The sequence below is a fragment of the Neoarius graeffei genome, chromosome 1 (genome assembly GCF_027579695.1).
Source record: "Neoarius graeffei isolate fNeoGra1 chromosome 1, fNeoGra1.pri, whole genome shotgun sequence".
Classification (NCBI taxonomy): Eukaryota; Metazoa; Chordata; class Actinopteri; order Siluriformes; family Ariidae; genus Neoarius; species Neoarius graeffei.
The window spans coordinates 57990475-58018295 of NC_083569.1; the positions used below are offsets into that span (position 1 = coordinate 57990475).

Here is a 27821-nt window from a genome sequence, read left to right on the forward strand (position 1 = left end):
GACTATGTACATAATATATGTGGAAGAGCAGTGAGAACTCTGATGGATGGCAGCAGGAAATGGAAAGTTATAAATCCACTCTGAAAACAGAGATGCTGAAGTGCAGAAAAATGAAACTATCCAGACTCATAAATGCAGCATATATTGTACCTGATTTAGCGTTGTATTTTATAATTACAGAGCTTCATAAGTAATTTACTATGTCAATGCCTGCATGATTTTTGATTGATTTTACACAGGCTATGGTTTTTCAAACTGATTGGGGTTTTGGAGTGCATACATCAAGCTCACTGGTTTGGTTTATACCAGACATTCTTTAAATGTAAACTGTTCCCTGACATCCCCAGCCTTTTAATTTCAAACTAAGGTGCTAACCCTGCCTACTTCGGCTAAACTTGTCATTTATCAAGGACACTTAAAAAAAAAAAACAGAGAGAGAGCGAGAGATAGAGCAAGTTCCTCAAGAGTTATGGATGTTGAACATGTCTAGTTTCTCAAGAGGTTCTACCTCGAACCTTGTCTGAAAGGGAAATCTTCTGTTGTAGGTTTTACATAGAACCTTTAAAGAGATATGTCATCGTCAAATTTGTTTGTTGAGCTGTAAACTAAATTATGACTATATTGTTATGAAACACATAATTGCTGGTGTTGATATTGACCTAATTACCATTTTTATACATAAAAATTGCCATTTTATGGCTTGAAAATGGCCCAAAACGCCATCTACTGGTTAAAATTGTTCTGATGGTTGCAAGGCCAATGCTGACGCAGAGTCAACCGTTTGGTACTTCTCTACGTCATGAAATATTTTTTATAAAAAAAAAAAAGGAAAGAAGAATGTTTATGCCCTATAACCAGAGGTGCACAGCCCACCTCCCTCAGTCCCCACCCTTGAGTGGGAGTCTGTGAAACTGTGTTCATTTTCGCTGTTCGATATTCACTGAGCAACTCTTATCTCACACATCCACAACCCCCTTCCCCACCCCACTACCCTTCTCAGCCCCTTGCCCACTTTTTTTTTTTTACATTTTTCAGAATTATGCAGTGGGTGGAGTTAGGCTCGGCGCTGGGGGTGAAGTTATACGTTAAGGTTTTCCCTGTGCAACAAACTGAAGAACTCTTTAGATCAGACCTGGGCATTTTCCGGCCCGCGGGCCACATCCGGCCCTTTGGTTCATTCTGACCGGCCTGCGTAAAGTTAATTAGAAATTACAAAATAAACGTATTTTCTAATTTTACCTCATGCATGGACTGAATGTGCATTGCTTTTATTTTGAAGTTGTGTTCAACAAAAACGCAATGCGTGCGACATGAATATGACATATGAAATCCCATGAAACCTAATCCCGCGATAACTACTTCCGTAATTTGTCCAGACCAACCACAAACTTTTATGTCATCCTTCAAACGGTCCAGCCAATCACATAGTGTGACGTCACCAGCAGGCACCGGAGCCCGAGCCGATCTGTAGATCTGATTCCTACACCGAATCGACTGATCATCTGTCAGCTGTGCTTCGCATCTCCACCTCAGACATTCAACCTGACTTTGATGCACTTGTTAAAGACCAACAGAGACTAGATTTCTCTCACTGAACAAATAAAAAACTGAAAAACACCAAATGAGGTGATTAAACTACAAATGTGGGCATCATTATTATAATAAGATGTATCTTGCTTGATATTTGGAGTAGAAAGACAATATTGTGATCTCTTTATTGTGTTTTGGGGTGAATGTGACTGAAAAAAAGGTACAAACGTTCACATTTTGTTAACCATTGTTTTGGGAAATTTGATTGAATAAATGACATTTTTTGTAAGGCAACCTCGTTTTTTCCATACTCTTACCAGTCTTAGCAGCTTGTAAAAACAATGTTATTTATTGCTTTATATAAAGAAATACAATTAATATTATGCAGAATTTAGTTCAGCCTTTTGGTCCGGCCCTCCACAAAATGTTCTGTTTCTCATGTGGCCCCATGGAAAAAATAATTGCCCACCCCTGCTTTAGAGTGTTTGATGAAGTAAGAGGTGGCATAATTGCATAATTGTGCACTTCTCCAAAGGATGTGACACATCGTGGTTAGTTCCATGTCTGTCCAGTCCTAGTAATAATATCCATCAATTTTCTGAAGAAAACTGCTGCTCTGGACAGTACATCTTTGCTGAAGTGCAAACCCAGCACCTGAAATCAACACAAGCCTCCATTGAGTAGGGAATTGATTTTGTGTAGTCAGCTCCAGCAGGCCATACTGGCTTGACAATATAAAATGAACAATAGACATTGAAAAATAGACATCGTTAGGTATATTTTGACTGTAACATTTTATTTGAACTCAACATAAGTTTCAATAAGTTTCTTAAGTAGTGCCTTGTTTCTATAGAACAGTAGTTTCACCGATTAATTGCTGAAGCCTCCCTGGAGAGAACGATAGCACTAAGCCTCTTTGTGTAATGTCTAATAAGTTTAGAGAGAACTTGTAGAGGGACAGCTTGTTAATGAACATTTAAACTCCTTTATAGTCTTAGGTTTGTACACATGGCCTTCCCTCTTCATTTCAGACAACATGCTTTCAGGAGAGTTCAAATCAAGAGACATTGGGAAACACTGATTTTGTGTCCCACAGCCATTTTTGATTGCTTTGGATGGATGTTTGGGAGGATTATCTTATTACAAGTGCCATCTATGGGCAAGTATAAACCTCCTGAAAAGAGTGACCCAGGTTTGGAGCCCTTAATCTTTACAAGAAGCTCTGGATGACTCACGGAAAAACAGCCCTATCACCATATTTTACATTGGACAGCTGGTACTTTTCTCTCTATGCAGTCTTATGTTCTCATCTCAGTACAGCAAAATATTCTATTTGTAGTTCCAGCGATGCTTGTTTCAAGCTGTGGGTGTGTGGGTTTCTTTAAGGAAGAACCTCTTTAATATATTATATCATTGTTATAAAAGGTTACATCTAATAGTTGACACTTGGCAGCACCTCACATCAGTCAGGGGCTCATGCATCCTGGCAACCTGTTTTCTGTTGACTGCCTATGTAGTGTTGAAAATCCATTATCACATATATTCATCTCAACAACCTTTTTGTGTCGATATCTGTTTAAGTTTCCTTCTATGGTTACGTATGTCTAAGGGATTAGACTCTAGGGAAGCTGGAGTATAAAATGGTCAAAGGCAGGGACAGTTTTGTGGAGATTTTTCGCCCCTCAAGAATGATCACTTTTGTGATCATTTTTGTGTACCAATAATACCACACTGCATGTTTCTGAGAGAGAAAAAAATATATATTCCATCCACATTCACTGGATATGAGCAACCATGCACTCTCATTGGCTATGCTACTACTAGGCTATCAGCTCCTATACTGTGAGTAGAGACTCACGAGCGGACTCTCGCACGCGCACCGTTAACGAGGCACACTTACATAGGATTAAGATGCATCAGCATGCCTCCATGCAAAGTATTGTTCTACGTTACATACACATTACCGAGCCTTTCTTTTCTGTATTGATTTCCTGGTTTCCTGGTTCCCGTTCCTGTTCTGTGTTTCCGTTTTTGTCTGTGCCTGTGATACCGTGTTTGTGCCTCTCCTGACCGTTTGCTTGTTTCCCATTTATGATCTTGCCTGCCGATTTGGATTGTTTGCCTGTTGTCATTTTTATAATAAAGACGCTTCTGCACTTACTTCCATCTACAACGCATCCCTGACAAAATACTTCGCCCTAACATGGATGTAGCAGAAGTGCTCCAGTTCGCTATTCCATGCTGCTTCTGGATTTCCATATCTCAGCCCCTAGCCTCAGTTTTCCAGTGGCATACTGGAATAGACATCCCAGCACCTTACAATGGAGTATATCACCCTAGGAGATTCAGCCTGCAGTGTGCCTTCTTTTATGCAGACCTGGAAGACCCCAAGCCTCCAGACCCTATCTGGGTAAGCTGCATGCTGACTGGACAGGCATGCTGATGGGCAGAGTACCTCATAAGAGTAGAGCACCTGTGCCTCCGGAGCTCACGGACATTTTTAGCCATGTTCCAGTTTATCTATGAAGCATTAGAGAAGGAGGAACCCCATTAAATTTTTTGGGAGGGGGCTATCACATCTGAAGCTGACGCAGCAGCAGCAGAAGAGGCCATTGCTCCAGAGCTCCCTCCAGAGGTTGTCACTCCAGAGCCAATCCCACAGCCCATTCCACAGTCATTCCCTGAGCCAGCACCTGAACCAGAGCCAGAGCTAGAACCAGTGCTAGAGCCAGAACCTGCATCAGAGCCAGCGCCTGAACCAGAGCCAGAGCTAGAACCAGGGCTAGAGCTGGAGCCTGCGTCAGAGCCATAGCCAGCGACTGAACCAGAGCACAAGCCAGAGCCACCACTAGAACAAGGGCCAGAGCCAGCACCAGAACCAGAGTCATAGCCACTGCTAGAGCAAGAGCCTGAGTCAGAACCAGAGCTAGAGTCAGAGCCAGCGACCCATGCAGAGCCAGAGCTAGGACCAGCACAAGAGTCAGTGCCAGTACAAGAATCTGTGCCAGAACCAGTGCCAAAGTCAGAGCCAATGCCTAAGTCAGAGTCAGAGCTAGAGCCAGAGTCGGAGCCAGTGTCAAAGCCAGTGCCAGTACCAGCTCCAGCGCAAGAGCCAATGCCAGAGTTGAAGCCAGTGTCAGCTTCAGCGCAAAAGCCAGTGCCAGAACCAGAGCCAGCTCCAGAACCGGTGCCAGAGGACTACAGGGTGGCCTCTGTCTCAGCCGGCTATGAAAATGTCATCGTCCCGCCGCCACCTGGCTATGAAGATGTCATCATCCTGCCGCCACCCAGCTATGAAGACGTCGTCGTCCCGCCACCTCTCGGCTATGAAGACGTCATTGTCTTGCCACCTCCCGGCCATGAAGATGTCGTTGTCTCACCGCTGGGTCCTGACCAGGACTGGAAAGATGCGCAGACAGAGCTCGAGCTGATGCCTGAGTCCAGTCCAGATTCAAAGTCATGTCCAGAGCTCCAGCCCAAGTCCAATCCAGAACTTGAGCCTATGTCCAGCCAGGAGCCCATGACCAGACCACAACAAAAGCCTTTGTCCAGTCCTAAGCCCAAATCCTGTCCAGAGCTCGAGGCCATATCCAGTCCAGAGTCCAAGTCATGTGAAAGGTTCGAGCCCACTTCCAGCCCAGAGTCCAAGTCATGTTCAGAGCTCGAGCCCACATCCAGCCCAGGGTCCAAGTCCTGTCCTGAGCCTGAGCCCACTTCCAGTCCAGAGTCCAAGTCCTGTCCTGAGCCTGAGCCTAACCCCTCACCTAAGCCAAGTATCTGGTGCCATGTCTGCACAGAGCGACGTGATGATGGCATGGCATCCAGCATCAGGCTCTCATCCCTGGGGCCAGGAAGGATGGAGTTATGCTCCCAACGGGAGCTCTTTGGGAGGGGGTTCTGTCAGACCTGCGCGCTTTGGCATGCGCACCAGAAGGACTCTCAGGCACGCTCTGGACTGTATGCGCATCAAGCGGACTCTCGCATGCACGCCATTAACAAGGTACACCTGCATAGGATTAAGATGCATTAGCATGCCTATATAAAGACTGTGTCAACGCACACTCTGTGCGAAGTATTGCGCTACATTACGTACACATTAACGAGCCTTTCTTTTCTGTATTGATTTCCTATCGTTCCATGTTTCCGTTCTTGTCTGTGCCTGTGATACCCTGTTTGTGCTTCGCGTGACCGTTTGCTTGTTTCCCATTTATGATCTTGCCTGCTGATTTGGATTGTTTGCCTGTTGTTGTTTTTATAATAAAGACATTTCTGCACTTACATTCATCTACAACCCATCCCTGACACATGGCTTATAGCCAACTCAGCGCTACGTGCCTCACCTTGTCAGCTATCAGCTCATGTACGACTCGATTTCATGGAATAACTGTTTTTATATATATAAATTTACAAGAGGAACAGTAAGTAGTTTCTCCTGTCATTGTATGAATTAAAAAAAATACACTAATTTTCTCTTGAAGGATGTCAATAATTGTGGGGTTGACTGTACATAAAACAATGCACAGAACAACTGATACCTTGTTAAAGGTCATTTAATCAATAAAACAGAATAACTTGTTTCTTTAGGGTGGTGTAGTTTATACATAATGTCTCTCATTTGTACAGCGTACACATATTTATTAATAAACTTACAAGAGATTTCTGATGCACAAACATGTTTTATTGATTTATACACATAGCTGTGATCATCATGTTCAGCCCAAATATTTATTCCTCTGGCTGTGAAGTGTTCAGAGTCTCTGACTTCATTTCTACTTTAACATCAGTGTTCCAGACGGTGATGACATTTGTATGTCGAGGGTTAAAGATCAGATTGAGTCACTGAGTACTGACACTGCACACACTGTCTATCCAGACATTACAAATTATTGCTCATTTTAGCAAGACTTCTTTACAGAAGGGCAAAAGTACATCATGACAGCTTTCTCTTGTTTATTTGTTTTATTGGATGATGTCAGGCATGTTTTTCTTGGCTTGGATCACCAGCCAATCTGTACATTAAAGGCAGTGAAAGTGTGCACGAGGATGCATGATTGAAAAGCTACTGTATGTCAGTAAATATGACTTTTCTGACTGACGAGCAAGATTTGTTAATAATTAAGTTATTCCATGAAATTGAGTCGTATATGAGCTGATACCCAATGAGGCGTGTAGCACCAAGTTGGGTATGAGCCATGTACAACAAGATTGAGTGGAAAGACTGTTTTATTCGATCCACATTCACTGGATTTTGAGAAACGGAGCATTTTTATTTTTATTTTTTGCAAACTTGATAAATAAAAACTTATACAAAATGTGTGACAAAATCATTTCCACTTAGAATGTAAACAAACCAGTGAAATGACAGTAGCAATTTGTGAAAAATGCTATAATAATAATTCTTGAGGGGGAAAAAATGCATTCTTAGCATCAAATACTTTTATTCCATATTTTGTTGCTTTTTTGTATTTTTTGGGGTTCTGTTTTCGAGTAGAATTTTTATTCTGTCCTCAGTTGGTTCAGCAACACGCTCCGCCATTTAGTTTTTCTGTACTCACGGTATATGAGCTGATATCCTAGTAGTACAGTAGCCAATCAGAGCGTGCGATTGCTCATATCCAGTGAATGTGAATAAAATAATGAATTATAGCCTTAATCACCTATCCTAATATATGACATTCTTATTTTAACAGAACATCAGAGACACTGTAAAAATAAATGCATGTTTGTGTTTTTGTAAGAATTTCATTGTTATTCACAGCATTTCAGCAAACAGTTAATTGTGCATTATGTGTTTTTGGCGTTCCAATAAAGTCAACCGGGATGTATATAAGCTCTGTGTCATTTAACACTGATAGTGCATGTACTTCAATTTCTCTGGCCCAATGTTAATGCCATCCAGCCAAACAATGCAGGAGGGATTCCAAGCTCAACCTGCATTCATGCCAAATAATGATTTGAGCAATCTCCAATTATCTGCTCTTTAAACAATTCCAAATAGCTGCCAACATAGTTTACCATCCTTTCAGTTCTGACATCTACTCCATCACAGTATCTTTTTCCTCACGATCTGTGTTGATCTGATAATTGAGCAGGTGTGGGGTGATGGATAGCTAGCTGTGGAGGAAGCTCATCGTCTCATGCCCACTCTATCTTTAAAGCCTTACAGTGGAATTTTCAGTAGTGTTTCGGGATCAGGTAGAGCTTTAACATCCTGCTTTGTTAAAAGCACTGATGCTAGCACCCTAGGTGATGTAGGCTATATTGGCACAGGCAAACATAAAAAGAGTTACATAAAACAGGCTATATAGTGCGTTCTTCCATTGCAATGGAGAAATATTATGTGCACAGGCATTTTCTAAATTTATAGCTGTGCAGTGCCTCAGAAGGCCTGTGAAAGCTGTCAAAGTCATTTTAGGCAAGGCCAATCCTTTTCTTGTAATGCAGTGAAGGCAGTTGGGTTTAAGATCATGAGAGGAATATGAGATCAGAATTTTAGCTCTGAAGTCCTGATATTTACATCTCAATCTAGAATTAGGTGGCACGGTGGTGCAGTGGTTAGCACTATTGCCTCACAGCAAGAAAGTTGTGGGTTTGAACCTTGCAGCTGACTGGGGCCTTTCTGTGTGGAGTTTGCATGTTCTCTTTGTGGGTTTCCTTCACGTGCTCTGGTTTTCTCCCACAGTCCAAAGACATGCAGATTAGTATCAGAAAGCCAGATTGGAACTCACAAGGAAATACAGTACAGAGATGAGCCACAAAAGTTCTGGAACCAAGCTCAACCTCTACCAAAGTGATGGAAAGGTCAAAGTGTGGAGAAAGAAAGGATCTGCTCATGACTTGGGCTTTCATGGTTGCTTCTGGAATGGGCTTGCGAATGTTTATTGATGATGTAACCCATGATGTTAGCAGCAGAATGAATTCACAAGTCTAGAGAAATATTCTGTCTGTCAGTTTATAATCTATTTGGGAGGAAATTCATCATGCAGCAAGACAATGACTGAAAACACACTGCCAACACAATAAGCACTTCATCAGGGGAAAAAAGTGGAAGGTTTTAGATTGGCAAAGTCAATCGCCAGAGTTTAACTCAATAGAGCATGCATTTCAGCTCCTGAAGAGGAGTACCCCAACCCCTTTAACACTGTCGGTTCAATACTTTTGCTCAACTAAAAATCGGGTGGTTTGCCACCAAAGGTGCCATGTTCTAAGTTGTTTAACACATCCAGAGGTGGACAGTAATGAAGTACATTTACTTGAGTACTGTACTTAAGTACACTTTTTGAGTATCTGTATGTGGCAGCGGGGGCGTGGTCAAGCGCCGGTCTGTGACAGGAGGGCGGAGTCAGGGAAGGTAAGTGGCAGAATCACTACACCTGAGAGCAATTAACCTGTGTTTGTGTGTCTTCCCAGTGACCGTGCCCTATTTAAGGAGGGAGAGTGAGAGCAGAGGAGATGATCCCCGAACAAGATGCCTGTCGTGTGTGTCTATCTGTGTAATATAAATATTGTTCACTGAAAAGTGTGGCAATAAAAGCCCTTTTCCGAAACCTGATCTCTGTCCTGCCGTCCTCTGTGCTCCACCCACCCATACGAACTGCTACAGTGGTGCTGAAACCCGGGATGGATCTCGTCGGGCCATTAGATCGGTCAGCACGGGGGTACCGCTTTATATTAGTTCTGGTGGACTATGCAACGCGATACCCGGAAGCAGTGCCTCTGCGCAATATCTCAGCACGCAGTATTGCGGAGGCGCTCTTCCGCGTCATTTCCCGAGTCGGAATCCCAAAAGAGATTCTGACTGATCAAGGCACTATGTTTATGTCATGAACACTGCGCGAACTGTATGGGTTATTGGGGATTAAGCCGATCCACACCAGTGTGTATCACCCACAAATGGACGGTTTAGTAGAACGGTTCAACCACACCCTCAAAAATATCATTAAAAAATTTGTAAGCGAGGACGCATGTAATTGGGATAAGTGGCTCGAGCCCTTGTTGTTCTCAGTGCGAGAGGTTCCCCAAGCCTCCACGGGGTTCTCCCTGTTCGAGTTATTATATGGGCGCAAGCCGCACGGCATCCTAGATGTGCTGTGGGAAAATTGGGAGGAGGGACCTTCACAAAGCAAGAACGAAATTCAATACATTATGGACCCGTGCGCAAAACTCCACACACTCACCCACCTAACCCAGGAGAATTTGCGGCAGGCCCAGGAATGGCAAGCCCGCCTGTACAACAAGGGTACGCACCTTAGGGAGTTCACACAGGGAGATAAAGTACTCATACTGTTGCCCACTTCGAGCTCCAAATTGATCGCCAAGTGGCAAGGACCCTTTGAGGTCACACGGCGAGTCGGGGACGTCGACTATGAGGTGAGGCGAACGGACAGGGGTGGGGCGCTACAGATTTACCACCTCAATCTGCTGAAACTCTGGAATGAGGAGGTCCCCGTGGCGTTGGTGTCGGTGGTTCCGGAGAAGGCGGAGCTGGGGCCGGAGGTTCAAAAAGGAGCATTGGCATCCCGTACCTCTCCAGTCCCCTGTGGAGACCACCTCCCCCCGACCCAACTCACGGAGGTTGCCCAGTTGCAGACCGAGTTTTTGGATGTGTTCTCACCCCTGCCCGGTCGCACGAACCTCATAGAGCACCACATAGAAACGCCCCTGGGGGTGGTAGTGCGTAGCCGCCCTTACAGGCTACCCGAACACAAAAAAAGGTAGTTCGGGAAGAACTTGAGACCATGCTCAAAATGGGCATCGTCGAGGAGTCCCACAGTGACTGGAGCAGCCCGGTGGTCTTGGTACCCAAGGCCGACGGGTCGGTCCGGTTCTGTGTGGACTATAGAAAAGTCAACGCGGTGTCTAAGTTTGACGCGTACCCAATGCCTCGTATTGATGAGTTGCTCGATCGACTCGGCACGGCTCGCTTTTATTCAACACTGGATTTAATGAAGGGATATTGGCAGATCCCCTTGACTCCACTATCCCGAGAAAAAACGGCCTTTTCCACACCGTTTGGTTTACACCAATTCGTCACACTTCCGTTTGGGCTGTTTGGGGCACCCGCGACGTTTCAGTGGCTGATGGATCGAGTCCTCCGCCCCCACACCACTTATGCGGCCGCGTATCTAGATGATGTAATCATCTATAGTAATGACTGGCCGAGGTACCTTGAACATTTGAGGGCCGTCCTTAGGCCGCTGAGGCGAGTGGGGCTCACAGTCAACCCAAAGAAGTGTGCGATTGGGCGGGTGGAAGTACGGTATCTGGGCTTCCACTTGGACAATGGGCAGGTGCGTCCCCAAATTAATAAGACGGCAGCGATTGCGGCCTGCCCGAGGCCCAAGACCAAAAAGGGGGTGAGACAGTTCCTGGGGCTGGCTGGCTATTACCGTAGGTTTATACCTAATTATTCGGACGTCACCAGCCCGCTGACTGATCTCACTAAAAAGGGGGGCCCAGATCCGGTCCAGTGGACGGAGCAATGCCAGCGGGCTTTTTCAGAGGTAAAGGCTGCACTGTGTAGGGGGCCACTTTTACACTCCCCTGACTTTTCTCTCCCCTTTGTATTGCAGACCGATGCGTCGGACAGAGGGCTGGGGGCAGTTTTGTCCCAGGAGGTGGAGGGGGAGGACCGCCCCATCCTCTACATCAGTAGGAAGCTGTCAGTGCATGAGGGGCGCTACAGCACCATTGAAAAGGAGTGTCTGGCAATCAAGTGGGCAGTCCTCGCCCTCCGTTACTACCTGCTGGGGCGCCCCTTCACCCTCTGTTCGGACCACGCGCCCCTCCAGTGGCTCCACCGCATGAAAGATGCCAATGCGTGGATCACCCGTTGGTATCTGGCACTCCAACCCTTTAATTTCAAGGTGGTCCACAGGCCGGGGGCGCAGATGGTCGTGGCGGACTTCCTCTCCCATCAAGGGGGGGGGAGTCGGCTGCAGGCCGGACGGCTGCCCGGCCTGAGTCAGGCGGTGGGGGTATGTGGCAGCGGGGGCGTGGTCAAGCGCTGGTCTGTGACAGGAGGGCGGAGTCAGGGAAGGTAAGTGGCAGAATCACTACACCTGAGAGCAATTAACCTGTGTTTGTGTGTCTTCCCAGTGACCACGCCCTATTTAAGGAGGGAGAGTGAGAGCAGAGGAGATGATCCCCGAACAAGATGCCTGTCGTGTGTGTCTATCTGTGTAATATAAATATTGTTCACTGAAAAGTGTGGCAATAAAAGCCCTTTTCCGAAACCTGATCTCTGTCCTGCCGTCCTCTGTGCTCCACCCACCCATACGAACTGCTACACTGTACTTTACTTGAGTATTATTTTTTTGAAACCTTATGACTTTAACGTCACTACATTTTAAAGACAAATTTCATACTTTTTACTCCACTACATTTCTGTCAACGTCCTCATTACTCGTTACTATGAAGCAGCTTTGAAAGTGGATGTTTTTTCTTTTCTTTTTTAAAACGCAATTGATTTTTCGCAGGTGACACTGAGACAGTCTATCAGTAATCACTAGGGTCACATCACGTCCATAGACTGTATAAAATCAAGTTCAGTTTCTCCACAGTATTATTTAACATGATCAGTTGATGGCAGAATGGAAGGAGGCGGTTCTTCTGGAGAACGCACACACTCATGTCTCATTCCAAACACAGTGGAAACCTGTCATTCCTGCTCCAGATCCACCTATCATGCATGTTTCATGCCGTGTTGCTAACCATGCTGATGCACTTGGTGTATCTTCTAGGTTCTTTCTGTCTTCAGAGAGGTGGCAGGAATGGAGTTGGAGCGCGTCTCCGCAAGCTCTTCCTCTGCTCCTCTGCCATAAAGCCGTCTCCCGCTATGCAAAGCAAGTTCTCTGAGCTCACGTCTCCTCTCACTGCACTGTTCTCGTGGCTTTATCTGTCTCTATTTCTTCAAAGAATGGTTTTTATCTGCCTCTCTCTCACTTTGATCTATTTGCTACATCACAATTTCTCTCTGTTTATGTATATTATATAGTTATAAAGGATTCAGATCTTATCATTGCAGACGGCTGCTCTGTTATCTGCCAGGGCTGGGTTTTTCAACAGGCTGGAGATCAGTGGACTTGACAACAAAGGGATATTTGTTTTCATGTTTGCCTTCTATCAAAAAAAAAAAATTCACCCTTTAAGCAACTGCTTTAACCTCTTAAACCCCTAAATGTCATCAGCACACCCAGACTTTATTCTTCACTCTCATTACTACAAATCTTTCTATTATTTTCACTGTAGTTAGTGAATAATTCATAGTAATTACTAAATGATTTGTGCTAATATGAATAAGTGAATAATAAGACGAGACTTTTTCACCCTGTACAACTTGCATATTAATCTTTAAACAACTGTTTTAACCCATTAATCTCCCAGATCCCATCAGCAGGTCGAGTTTCCTCATTGCTCACTCTCATTACTACAAAGCTGTTATTTTCATTTTAGTTACTGACAAATTCATGAGTTATAAAATAACCACTACAGTACATCACTTGCTTTAAATGAAACAACTAAATAATAAGATGGAATTTTAAAAGGAAAGATCAATCCTGAATGACTTTTAATTTTGAAATGAAATTCTGAATGGACTTTTTTAACTTCTTTCATCAGCATGCTGGTCTATAGTCTCTTTGGTTAAGAGCTTTACGTATATTATAATACACGACCTATTATACCATTCGACTGCATGATGATCGTGGTTGCCAGTGGGATTTAGCCTTTGCTGTAAGGTACTACTTAACTACTTAAGTGCTATTAACACTAATTATAACCTTCATTTAGATTTTAAACAAATTTCTGTACAGTTAAATTAATTGAGTACAACATAATGTGACAGGTGCTCAGGACCTTATTGGATCTATGAGGATTTTTTTTCTTCAAGACTTGACCATTTTTTGAGATGGGTGAAAACTCATGAAATTTGGCGCGCACATTGGTGCTTATGACAGGTACACAGGGACAGAGCTTTGGCCCCGGGTGTGGTCCAGTGACTCTATAGTGCCACCATTTGTGGTTGAGTTTTGTGCCCAGCATATAGTTTCATGTACACACACCAAATTTGGTTTATCTGTGGATTTCTCCAAGTCGAAGACATTATTTTAGCCACACCCAACAGGAAGTGAGTTATTTTGGATTTTGTGCATTTTGATGTGTTTTATTTTGAAATAGTGTTCCTAGGCGGTTCCTTCAGCCAGATATGGTATACATGATGGGAAAATTTTGCTGATGTTAAATTGCAAAGGGATTTTTAATATCTTACAAGGCTTTGAAATGGTGATAATGAATTTATATGTCTCACCAGGCAAACAGGAAATGCCTCATAAATTCTCTGTACATTGCTTGATACGGCTAAAACTTCACAGGTTATTGGTTATGATGGTTATGATGATAATCACATGCACAAAGTGACACCTTGGTATAGTCCCACCATTTGGCAACAGAAAAAGAGACTTTTTCATCCATCTCAGCTATGCTCCTCTTCGACGGTTCATGTTTTTTTGATATGTTGAACAGTGTAGCCATGGGGTCAGGATGAATTTGGATATCTTTCAAGAGGTTTTTCTGTTGAAGTTGTTTCATTAGTTTGATGACTGACAGGATTTCAACCAGTCAATGAATGAGTTCCTTGGGGGTTGGTCTAGACCTGCTTACATCATGATATCACCCAGTGTGATGATGCTGTTTATAGCATGTTACAGTGGTGCTTGAAAGTTTGTGAACCCTTTAGAATTTTCTATATTTCTGCATAAATATGACCTAAAACATCAGATTTTCACACAAGTCCTAAAAGTAGATAAAGAGAACCCAGTTAAGCAAATGAGACAAAAATATTATACTTGGTGATTTATTTATGGAGGAAAATGATCCAATATTACATATCTGTGAGTGGCAAAAGTATGTGAACCTCTAGGACTAGCAGTTAATTTGAAGGTGAAATTAGAGTCAGGTGTTTTCAATCAATGGGATGACAATCAGGTGTGAGTGGGCACCCTGTTTTATTTAAAGAACAGGGATCTATCAAAGTCTGATCTTCACAACACATGTTTGTGGAAGTGTATCATGGCACGAACAAAGGAGATTTCTGAGGACCTCAGAAAAAGCATTGTTGATGCTCATCAGGCTGGAAAAGGTTACAAAACCATCTCTAAAGAGTTTGGACTCCACCAATTCACAGTCAGACAGATTGTATACAAATGGGGGAAATTCAAGACCATTGTTACCCTCTCCAGGAGTGGTCGACCGACAAAGATCACTCCAAGAGCAAGGCGTGTAATAGTCGGCGAGGTCACAAAGGACCCCAGGGTAACTTCTAAGCAACTGAAGGCCTCTCTCACATTGGCTAATGTTAATGTTCATGAGTCCACCATCAGGAGAACACTGAACAACAATGGTGTGCATGGCAGGGTTGCAAGGAGAAAGCCACTGCTCTCCAAAAAGAACATTGCTGCTCGTCTGCAATTTGCTAAAGATCACATGGACAAGCCAGAAGGCTATTGGAAAAATCTTTTGTGGACGGATGAGACCAAAATAGAATTTTTTGGTTTAAATGAGAAGCCTTATTTAAACCAAAGTAGCAGCAATGTTGCTACCGCACTGGAGCTCACTAACCGCACCTAGCTGAGGAGCTCCATAGCGTGCTAGGCACACTTAGGAATAATTAAGCTCCCATGTCTGTTGTGGCAGTTCCGATTTCAAACACATTTCCCAAGGAGACCAGGTGGAGAAAAAATAGGAAAAGATGACTTAGTGGTAAGAGGGTTAAGAGAAGCAGACATCATATTCTGTTACCTTGGTTAACTGTGGTGTTAATTTAGTGATTGTCAGGAATGAAAGTTGATGAACTGTCCTGATATGTCTCGAGCTTTTCATTTCCAGTATTCAGGTTATGGCACAGCTCATGTGAATTTCATTTATTACAGATTATATATGAAATGGCCAATATTCACAAGTGGGACAGTAATACATCACAAGCGAGCTCATGAAGTTTAAACTTCACAAAATATTTAGACATTGAGCAGTATGACTTGCATACAAAAATGGTGTTCTGCCTAAATACCACTGTCTTCCAGACACAAAACCCTCCATCCCATCCAGACACAAAACTTGATACTTCTAATGTTTAGAAACTCATGACTTTTATCACACACATCTAAAGTACATTTACATGCATGCAAAACTAGACATTTTATCACATGCATACAGAATTTAGTCTGCATGGTGTAAGCATGGCTGAGAATCTAAAGTTTTGATATGCAAAAATTATTTAATTAATGTAGTATTAGTTCATTCATTATATATCCACTCATGAAGGTTAAATTGCACAACATGTTTAGAATTTCAGCACTATGATTTACACCTCAACTGTGTCCATGTAGTTGATCCACAAAAGCTGATATAGTCAAGTCAAGTTTGTTTGCATAGCACTTTTAACAATAGACATTGTCCCAAAGCAGCTTTACAGAATCTGAATGACCCAAGACATGAGCCAATTTTATCCCTAATCTATCCCCAGTGAGCAAGCCTGTGGTGATGGTGGCAAGGAAAAACTCCCCCATACGACACGAGCAAGAAACCTCGAGAGGAACCAGACTCAAAAGGGAACCAAACTCTTGACTTTTTTTGCACATACATGTAAAGTAAAGGCAATGTTTGAAAATGAGATATTACATGCATTTTCTCATTATACGTGGAAGGAAAGAAAATTTGTCAGAGGCATAGTTACACAGCACATAAAAGCGGTTATGGTACTATTGCACGTTCCATGAACAGGTGAGGTGTAAAGCTTAGGTGCCAATGAGATTTATGTTGAGATTTGAGATGAGATTTAAAATTTAATAGATAGTAAAAGGTTCTCCTTCTTTTTGTTGTAGTTTTATTTAGAATCATGACACTGATGTTTATATATTGTCTAAAGATGGACACACATATGAATTTAACAGTAATATTTGTGTTTGTTTGCCAGTACCTCAGCAAGTATTTTGGGCATGTTGTGTGGTGCAGCTAGGAAATATTAAGAAATTGTACATAATAATTTAGCCACATTTTTAAGCAAGGGCACAGCAGGGAGTTGAACCCCATTCCAGACCATTCCACGGGTCACCATGTTGGTTTATGTGGTTCGAACATGTTAGTGGTGTTGTTAATTCACTGCTGCTAGGAGGCATTTTGCATGCTTCCTAAAAAATGAACTCTTTTAATTGTCATGTTGTGTTAATCTGGTGATAGCACCAGAGGTGTTTGGGTTTAGTATCGCAGCTTATGGCTAAATGTAAGTATTTTTTCCCATTAAGTAATGTCACTCTTAACTATTAAAACAGTTTTATTAAATGAAACAATGAAAGCTGAGTTTGGAAGAATCATATTTGATCTGAAATTTAAATCCACCTTGCATTTTATGCCAAGGTGATTGAATCACTTGCTGTATTTGCAAAATAACATTTTAGCCATCAGTAAAACGTTCATATGGCCCTTTATCTGGTCGTCTGAGTCATACTGTTGAAACTTCTGAGAGACCTCACTACCATGGTGATGTGCTTTATGGTTCAGTGCCTCTTACCAACCCCAAAGCCCTGGACTATCAGGTCTGATAACAGCTGAAGAGCTGGCTGTTTGCACTGAACTCATTTTAGCTTTTAGCAGGTGTCTAATGGGATGTGAAGACAGCAAGATGCGCTGTAGCAGTAAGAGAGAAGATATATTTTGAACCCTGAGCAGAAAGGACATTGGCACATTTCCACCCACTGATTTACTTTGTGTCAGATGCCCAAAAGCCACTCGTGTCTGCTTACAATCAGTCAAAGTAATACTTACTGAGATCAGGACGCTTATTTTTTCTATTCATAATATTTGATTTCAAAATAATTACATATTCACTGTCCAAAATGACTGGACGGCATGGTGGTGCAGTGTTTACCACTGTCGTCTCACAGCAAGAAAGTTCTGGGTTCAAACCTCATGGCCAACTGGGGCCTTCCTGTACAGAGTTTGTATCTTCTCCTTGCCCCTGTGTGGATTTCCTCCCAAAGTTCACAGACATGCGGATTAGGTCATCTGGCCACTCTAAATTGCCCATGAGTGTGAATGGTTATCCATCTCTGCATTATCCCTGTGATAGATTAGTGACCTGCCCAGGGTGTACCCCACCTCTCACCTGAAGTAGGCTGGGATTGGTTCCAGCTTCTCCCGCAACCCTGACAGATAAATAGTATAGATAATGGATGGATAGATGACTAAAATGCTAATCAGAGGCAGATTAATCTTCTAAAAAGACAAAGTGGTGTTCTTCTTTTCGTGTCTTTGAAGCTGCTTGGTTATATGACAGTTTCCCATTTCTTTACACAGTCCTTTGCATTTTTATTGAACACTGCAAGATCCTTTGAGCTGCACTGATTGGGTAGTAGGGGGCAGACAAGGCAGTGCTGCATTGTATGGTCCTCTTCTCCACATTCACAGATGGTTTGGCCAGTTTCATAGCCCCATCTGGCCATGGCAGCTTTTGATCACCCTGTTCCTGTTCTCAGGCGGTTGAGCATCTTCCACTGGACCCATGGTGCTTCTGAGCCCGGATGGAGGGCTTCAGAAGGGGGGATTCCCATGTCAATGAGAGGGGGATCATCCTCAAGCCTTTTTGTCCATAGTTGGAGTCTGGTTTCTTTCCATGACGCTACTAGGGGCTGGACATGGCTGAGAAAGCTTCTCTTGGACTTCAGCCGTTGGGCCGGGGGTACATGTCCGTAGATGTGGTGGCGTTCATCACTGGTGGTCTTGGTCATCTCTACTCGACTGGTGACTTCCCGTCTCACATCAGCAGGGGCATTGCCAGCGAGGAGGTACAGGTTGTTTACGTTGGTGGGCTTCAAGCAGCCAGTGATTAAGCGGCAGGTGTTATTCAACACTGGGTCTAGTTTCTTGGCATGGGATGATCTCTCCCAAACAGGACACGCATACTCTGCAGAGGAGTAGCACAGAGCCAGAGCAGTAGATCTTAGCGTGTGTGCTGTGGCTCCCTATTAGGCATTGGTCAGCTTCCGAAGGATGTTATTTCGGGAGTTAACTTTCAGTTTGGTGATTTTGACGTGTTCCTTATAGGAGAAAGTGCGATCCAGTGTTACACCAAGGTAGACAGGGTTGGTACAGTGTTCAAGAGGTGTTCCAGACCATGTGATGTTAAGGGGTCGGTTTGCTTCCCAGTTCCTGAAATGGAACGAACAGACTTGGGTCTTCGCAGGGTTTACATATAGGTGGTTGCACTCATAGTAGAAGTGTAGCTCATCTAGGGCTGAGGTGAGATTTGCTTCTACAGCTTCAAACATACTCTCTTGGGATGTTACACAGAGGTCATCAGCGTAGATGAACTGCTCAGTGTTCTGGTCCATTGGCTGGTCATTGGTGTAGATGTTATATAGTAGTGGAGCCAGCACGCTACCTTGAGGCAAGCCATTCCGTTGTTGTCGCCAATGACTTTGCTTGTTGTTAAGGACAACATAGAAGCACCTATCTTTCAGAAGGGCTCCGATGAGGTCTGTGAGCGCCAGGTCTTTTGTCATCTCCAAGATCTTTTTCAGGAGGAGGCGGTGGTTCACAGTGTCATACGCGGCAGACAGATCAACAAAGATGGCTCCTGTCACCAGTCCTTTCTGGAACTCATCTTCAATGTGCTGTGTGAAATTCAGAAGTTGACTTGTTGTGGATTTGCCAGGTCAGAATCCAGCTTGTTGAGGGATAATGGCTGGTTCAACAACTGGGGCAAGCCTGTTGAGGATCAGGCACTCAAACAGCTTGTACGAGTGACATAGCAGGGAGATTGGGTGGAAGCTCTTTGCATATGCTGGATCTTTACCCGGTTTTAGAAGAGCAATGATTCTGGTTTTCCTCCAGATCTTTGGGATGTTTCTTGTCAGCATACAGTTGTTCATCAGCTCAAGGACCCACTTCCGTGTCAGAGGTCCAAAGTGCTTGATCTCCTCTGTGAAAATATTGTCCAGGCCGATGGCTTTGCTAGTTTTAAGGGCTTTGATGCTGATATTGAGCTCTTCAGGGGAGAACGGCTCAGTCAGCCCGGTGGTTTGGGAGTGCTGAGGTCAGTCTACCTTTGGTCTTGGCTGTTTGGTGGTGGATTTCCCATTGAGCAGCAACTGATGCGCAACTTGGTTGGCCGTGGTGGTATACTGTTGCTGTGTTGGGGTTGATGGATCATTGCTTCCATGTTTCTCATGTGGTCTTTCACTCAAGGGCGGGGATGGCAGAGAATATCACACTGATGCTGTCTGTCTGCAGAGTTTGGCAACAAGTTCTTCTTTAGTTGCAGACAGTCCTTCAACATTTAGAGATATGATGCTCAAAGCTGGCCTTGGGGGCGGGCGTTGGCCTCTCTTCCTGTTCCAGGCTAATGGGCTACTGCCATTTATTGGGCTTCTGGACATCATTTGTCTTTTGGCTTGGCTTCAAAGTGTTTGGTAGAATTCGCAAGTAACATTGGTAATATTACTTGACGGGGATCACGACGTGAACGCTTCTACCTTGATCCCCAAGTGATTAACACCACTTGAAAGTGGTGTTAAGCACTCATGGCATCAAAGAACTTGAATAACTGACTAATTAGCAAATCCATAAATACACAGATTAACTGAATTTATGCAGCAGTGGTTTCATGTTGCTGAATATCAAACCAATTCTTTGAAGAATGAGTATGCATATGTAATCATGCATATGATTGCTTACTGACTTCCCATGTTCAAGAGACATTGAAAGTCTGAAGTGACTGCGTGTGATGTTTTTGGTCAATATATGATGTTTCATTTTCAGGATTTTGGCAGAACTGTACATATTCGAACATACAAGTGATCAATTTAATGCACAAATTTAATAGACAGTGAAAACTGCATAAGGTCTGCATGGGCACATGTGAGACCAAACAAAAATCAAAGCAGTGAAATATTTTTACTTTCATGCAGGGTAGAGTGGGTGATATGGTATGCGAGTCAAAGAAAGAAGTTTCCAAGAGCATTGAGTAATTCCTCAAAAAAGTATAACTGTATATGAACAAAATGCTTTTAAAAAAAACCCCATCAAATTGTGTTATTTTATAATGTCATTCCCTAGTGACAGAAACGCATTGTCAGCATGAAGCCAGCAGATGTGCAAAAAAAGCTATGAGTACCCCCCCCCCGCAAAAAAAAGATAAAAATGATAAATGTATTGCACATTTAGAAGTTTTCAGTGGTTGATTCATATGGCAAGGAACCTTATTTGAACTATACAAGATGTGGTTTTAAAACTGCAGTGGAGACAGTTTCTATTTGGGTTTGTGGATTGATTTATTCACCTGCCTTATCTTGATCAGGATCACTTGTTTGTTTATATTTTGTGAAACAATACCAATAAGTTTGTTGGAAAATATCAGGGACATCTTGACAGATATCCTGACTCTCTAATCAAGTTTAAAAGCACCATAAAGAAAATGAATCTTACTAGTGGCCCATTGTGCAAATGTAATATTTGTTATTAATAGAGTTAAATTGCATTTAGTCATATTCTCGAATTAACAATATTTAAATTTTTTAATTTTATCTTTTTAAAATTTATCTTATATAATACCTCCTGAGGCAGCACGATGGTGTAGTGGTTAGCACTGTTGCCTCAGAGTAAAAAGGTTCTGGGTTCGAGCCCAGTGGCTGACGGGGGCTTTTCTGTGTGGAGTTTGCATGTTCTCCCCGTGTCTGTGTGGGTTTCCTCTGGGTGCTCTGGTTTCCCCCACAGTCCAAAGGCATGAAGGTTAGGCTAATGGATGACTCTAAATTGACCGTAGGTGTGAATGGCTGTTTGTCTCTATGTGTCAGCCCTGTGATGACCTGGCGACTTGTCCAGGGTGTACCCCGCCTTTCGCCCGTAGTCAGCTGGGATAGGCTCCAGCTTGCCTTCGACCCTGTAGAACAGGATAAGCGGCTACAGATAATGGATGGATGGATAAGACCTCAATATAAGATATACATTTGATATTTACCTATTATAGTAGTTTAATGCTTTTTATATTTTTAATTTAGATCCTTTATTAGTTCGAATGTATTTGTTATGAGTTTAGAATGCTAACCATCGAGGCACTGGTTTTTGCATTTTCTATCCCCCTTATAGTAAATTACAGTATTTCTATTGCATTTCTATTATTGTTCTATTAGGCACTGTTTTTTTAGCCATTTATTTCTTGCACAGTTCTTATCACGTTTTTGTTCTTTTTCCCCTCCCGCTTGTACTGTTGCATTTTAACTTGTACTGTTTTGTTATAGAGCAATTTCTGGCACAAGAGTTTCCCTCAGGATTAATAAAGCTTTATCTTATCTTATCTTGACTCGTTGTACATATCGAAACCATAGAAAGCCATGATTGATTGAGCGGTGGATACAAACAAAAATAACTGCTGGAGAGGGCAGGATTTGTCAAGAGTAGATGTGTAACACAGTGACACTACATGCATCTGTTTAGTGCTCTAAATATCTGCATCTTTATCGGACTTAAACCTGAAGTGGGCATGGCCTAAAATGATTTTTTTAAATTTAATTAAATATGAACTATGCCACTATGCCCCGGAAAACATTGATGAACACACTGAAAAAAGCCAGAGGGAGAAATGCCTTATTTGCTTGTACCTCCCACTATATTTTCTAATGAATTTAATTGGTTATAAACAAACAGGTAGCTTATTTTATAACACTATGACCCTAACCAGGCAGTTACTAAAGATGAACGGAAACAAAATATGATACATATACGTCCATACAGTGGTGCTTGAAAGTTTGTGGACCCTTTAGAATTTTCTCTATTTCTGCATAAATATGACCTAAAACATCATTAGATTTTCACACAAGTCCTAAAAGTAGATAAAGAGAACCCAGTTAAACAAATGAGACAAAAATATTATACTTGGTCATTTATTTATTGAGGAAAATGATCCAATATTACATATCTGTGAGTGGCAAAAGTATGTGAACCTTTGCTTTCAGTATCTGGTGTGACCCCCTTGTGCAGCAATAACTGCAACTAAACGTTTCCGGTAACTGTTGATCAGTCCTGCACACCGGCTTGGAGGAATTTTAGCCCATTCCTCCGTACAGAACAGCTTCAACTCCGGGATGTTGGTGGGTTTCCTCACATGAACTGCTCGCTTCAGGTCCTTCCACAACATTTCGATTGGATTAAGGTCAGGACTTTGACTTGGCCATTCCAAAACATTCACTTTATTCTTCTTTAACCATTCTTTGGTAGAACGACTTGCGTGCTTAGGGTCGTTGTCTTGCTGCATGACCCACCTTCTCTGGAGATTCAGTTCATGGACAGATGTCCTGACATTTTCCTTTAGAATTCACTGGTATAACTCAGAATTCATTGTTCTATCAATGATGACAAGCCGTCCTGGCCCAGATTCAGCAAAACAGGCCCAAACCATGATACTACCACCACCATGTTTCACAGATGGGATAAGGTTCTTATGCTGGAATGCAGTGTTTTCCTTTCTCCAAACATAACACTTCTCATTTAAAGCAAAAAGTTCTATTTTGGTCTCATCTGTCCACAAAACATTTTTCCAATAGCCTTCTGGCTTGTCCACATGATCTTTAGCAAACTGCAGATGAGCAGCAATGTTCTTTTTGGAGAGCAGTGGCTTTCTCCTTGCAACCCTGCCATGCACACCATTGTTGTTCAGTGTTCTCCTGATGGTGGACTCATTAACATTAGCCAATGTGAAAGAGGCCTTCAGTTGCTTAGGCCAAGTTTACATTAGACCGTATCTGTCTCGTTTTCTTCGCGGATGCACTGTCCGTTTACATTAAAACGCCTGGAAACGCCGGGAAACGGGAATCCGCCAGGGTCCACGTATTCAATCCAGATCGTGTCTGGTCCGGTGCTGTGTAAACATTAAGAATACGCGGATACGCTGTGCTGAGCTCTAGCTGGCGTCGTCATTGGACAACGTCACTGTGACATCCACCTTCCTGATTCGCTGGCGTTGGTCATGTGACGCGACTGCTGAAAAACGGCGCGGACTTCCGCCTTGTATCACCTTTCATTAAAGAGTATAAAAGTATGAAAATACTGCAAATACTGATGCAAATACTGCCCATTGTGTAGTTATGATTGTCTTTAGGCTTGCCATCCTTCCACTTGCAAGTGGTAAGTGATATGCACTGGGATCACACACACAGCGGCTCAGTCCCGAATCACTGCTCGTGCACTTCACTCGCGCGCTCTGTGAGCTGCGCAGGGCCGGAGTGCGCACCCTCCAGAGGGCACTCGCTGTTCAGGGCGGAGTGATTTGGAGTGCAGGATGCCTGCGGAGCCGAGCGTATCCGTGTATTGGTGTTGCTGTGTGCATGCGAATCGTGTATTGGCGTTGCTGTGTGCACGCTAATAGTTTTAAAAACGTTAATCTGATGATCCGCTGATACGGTCTAATGTAAACCCCACCTTAAGAAGTTACCCTGGGGTCCTTTGTGATCTCACAGACTATTACACACCTTGCTCTTGGAGTGATCTTTGTTGGTCGGCCACTCCTGGGGAGGGTAACAATGGTGTTGAATTTCCTCCATTTGTACACAATCTGTCTGACTGTGGACTGGTGGAGTCCAAACTCTTTAGAGATGGTTTTGTAACCTTTTCCAGCCTGATGAGCATCAACAACGCTTTTTCTGAGGTCCTCAGAAATCTCCTTTGTTCGTACCATGATACACTTCCACAAACATGTGTTGTGAAGATGAGACTTTGATAGATCCCTGTTCTTTAAATAAAACAGGGTGCCCACTCACACCTGATTGTCATCCCATTGATTGAAAACACCTGACTCTAATTTCACCTTCAAATTAACTGCTAATCCTAGAGGTTCACATACTTTTGCCACTCACAGATCTGTAATATTGGATCATTTTCCTCCATAAATAAATGACCAAGTATAATATTTTTGTCTCATTTGTTTAACTGGGTTCTCTTTATCTCCTTTTAGGACTTGTGTGAAAATCTGATGATGTTTTAGGTCATATTTATGCAGAAATGTAGAAAATTCTAAAGGGTTCACAAACTTTCAAGCACCACTGTATCTGTATGTAGCTGTCAAAGACACGATCAGTTCATTGTAAATAATACATTCGTGTCTGGTTACAGTCCTGGTAAAGAGTGTCTGTAGGAGCTGGCAGGGGTCAGAATGTGAGAGAACTGAAAGTGGAATTTAAAAACAAGACACACACACAGTGGGAACAAGTAACCATCAATACAGCTTAGTTCAGTAGCTCCAAAAAACTCGGCATGTTTGCTTCACAAGGACAGGTTTGAGTGACAGGTGTCTAAAATTTATGAGAACATTTTGAGAAGACACCCTGTGATGAGAATTACAAATGTTTGTTTACTTCTTTATCACTTGTATATACGTTCTCAGAAAATAAAGTACATTATTGTATCTTTAGGGGTACAATAGCTTGTCACTGGGGCAGTACCCTCTAAGGTACTTATTTGTACTTTTTATACTGTATACTGCTTGGGAACATATATGTACCTTTTTGTCCCTAAAAAAAGGCACACATAGTTACCATGAGGACCAATAATGAGCCTAGATTGTACCTTGGGGGACTATAGACTCCTACTGTACCCCTATTTCAAACAGTGTATGACAGCAGTGGTTATGATCAATTATTAGTGTGAGCTGCAAAACCCAAGACCCTTCTGCGACTTCTTAAAACTTCGCCAGAGTTTTAGCAGTTGTGTTGTTATCCAGAGAAAAGTCTCAGTAATATTAATGCACGTGTATATTGTTGTCTTCCACAGACAGTGCCGAGGATGAGCTGGAGCTGTCAGCCGTACGCCATCGACCTGAAGGCCTGGAGCAGCTGGAGGCCCAGACCCGCTTCTCTCGCAAAGAGCTGCAGATTCTGTACCGCGGCTTCAAAAATGTGAGCTAGAACTTCATCTTGGAGTACAACATTTCTTAAGGTTTGATTGATGTAATTGCCTAATAGGATGTGTAATTATAGTACATCAATAACAGATCTAAGGACAGTGAGCCTTAAAATGATATAAAAGGGATTATGACAAACCTCCAGATGCAAATTAGTGTGGCCTGGGTGTTGGAAGTTGCAGTCATCTGTGTTGTGTAAAAATGAGTTAACCACTTGAACCTCCTCACCAGGGCATACTTCATTTGGTTGTGATTTAATTTTCTTTTAAGGTTTTAGTGTAGTCTTTAAAAAGTCATATTTCCAAACCCACAAACAATAAGTTTTATAGACATCTATCTGCTAATCAGTAATCATCCAGATATGAATATGCAACAAAACTGGTCAATGCCGATCAACGTCCACGTCTTGTTTACAGTCTGACAGAAGAGCAAACTCAAAACATCAGTATGGCATTCTGGGGAAGAATGTTTAGCTGTAGATAATTCATGATTCTTACATATGCTCAATACAATGTGCATGGTGGTGCAGTGGTTAGCACTGTTGCCTCAGAGCAAGAAGGTCCTGGGTTCGAACCTCACAGCCGACGGGGGCCTTTCTGTGTGGAGTTTGCATGCTCTCTCTATGTCTGTGTGGGTTTCCTCTGGGTGCTCCAGTTTCCCCCACAGTCCAAAGACATGCAGGTTAGGTAAAATACCCAGCCACTGGGGTTGTACAACCCAGTACTTAGTGCTGGTCCCAAGCCTGGATAGATTGGAGAGGGTTGTGTCAGGAAGGGTATCCGATGTAAAACCTATGCCAAATCAAATATGCAACCCCTAATGGGAGCAAGTGGAAGAAGAAGAAGAAGAAGAAGAAGATGCTCAATGAAACTGAAAAAGGTGAACAAAACAGGACTAGCAGGGGCTTCCAACGTACTGTCAAAATTAAGGGTACAGTAGGAGTCCATTTCTACATTATCTACACTAATTTACCCCCTAAGGCTCATTATTGGACTTCAAGGTAACTATGTGTGCCTTTTTTAGGGCCAAAAAGGTACATATATATTCCCAATCAATATATGAATGATAGAAATAAGTACCTTAGAGAGTCCTGCCCCAGTGACAAGCCATTGTACCCCTCAAGGTACAGTAATATACTTTTATTTTCTGAGAATATGGGCATAGTAGGAAAGGCTTCACCCTGTCCCTATCCTTTGCCCAGAGTCCAAGAGAATAAATCTAGCCGTGCTGTTTGGATGGGAAGGGAGCCATATTCTTTAATCAGAGCAACAGCTGACAGTCATGGATGTTTGTGAGTGCATGAATGTGGAAGAGGGCAGTTAGCATGTTCCTCCATGTCTTCAGCTGCCTGTGATGTAGCATGAGCAACAGTTCTAAAAGATACAGTGACTGGATTCATGTGTCTCTTAGAAATCACATGTTTGCCCTCACCTACCCCAGTTGGTGCCTGTCATGTGATATGGAAAAGCTAGTTAGTGAGCCCATTGGTAAAATGGAGAAAATAGCATAACAATGGGCTTCTTACGGTGTACGAGCATTCTTCAGCAAGGCACAGCAAAAAAGAACTGACAGATACCGTAGTACTAAATACACAGTGGTGTAGTGGTTAGCACTGTCACCTCACAGCAAGAAGGTTCTGGGTTTGAGCCCAGTAGCCGACGGGGGCCTTTCTGTGTGGAGTTTGCATGTTCTCCCCGCGTCTGCATGGGTTTCCTCCGGGTGCTCTGGTTTCCCCCACAGTCCAAAGACATGCAGGTTAGGCTAACTGGTGGCTCTAAATTGACCGTAGGTGTGAATGTGAGCGTGAATGGTTGTTTGTCTCTGTGTGTCAGCCCTGTGATGACCTGGCAACTTGTCCAGGGTGTACCACGCCTCTCACCCATAGTCAGCTGGGACAGACTCCAGCTTGCCTGCGACCCTGTAGAACAGGATAAGCGGCTACAGATAATTAATGGATGGATGGATGGATGGATGGATGGATGGATGGATGGATGGATGGATGGATGGATGGATGGATGGAGCGGCCTTAGGCTGAGGTGCCCTTGAGCAAAACACCTAACCTCCAACTGCTCCCCAGGCACTGTTAGCATGGCTGCCTACTGCTCTGGGTATGTGTGTGCTCATTGCTCATGTGTATGTTCACTGCTCCAGATGGGTTACAGTGGTATGCAAAAATTTGGGCACCCCTGATCAAAATTGCTGTTACTCTGAACAGTTAAACAAGTTGAAGATGAAATGATCTCCAAAAGGCATAAAGTTAAAGATGACTCATTCCCTTTATATTTTAAGCAAAAACAATTTTTTTTATTTTCATCTTTTACATTTTCAAAATGATAAAAAAGAAAAG

The 27821-nt window shown here is 43.0% G+C and overlaps 1 protein-coding gene across 4 annotated transcripts in view; it reads left to right on the plus strand.

Moving 5' to 3' along the window:
- Positions 1-27821, plus strand: part of kcnip4a (potassium voltage-gated channel interacting protein 4a) — a 154034-nt gene that overhangs the window by 95102 nt on the left and 31111 nt on the right. For 3 of the 4 annotated variants that reach the window (XM_060923916.1, XM_060923924.1, XM_060923908.1), the window contains one exon: positions 25345-25469. In XM_060923916.1, the coding sequence (XP_060779899.1) occupies positions 25345-25469 (125 nt within the window). Of the gene's footprint in view, positions 1-12272; positions 12375-25344; positions 25470-27821 lie in introns of all 4 variants that reach the window. The other variant, XM_060923899.1, reaches the window with a different exon arrangement.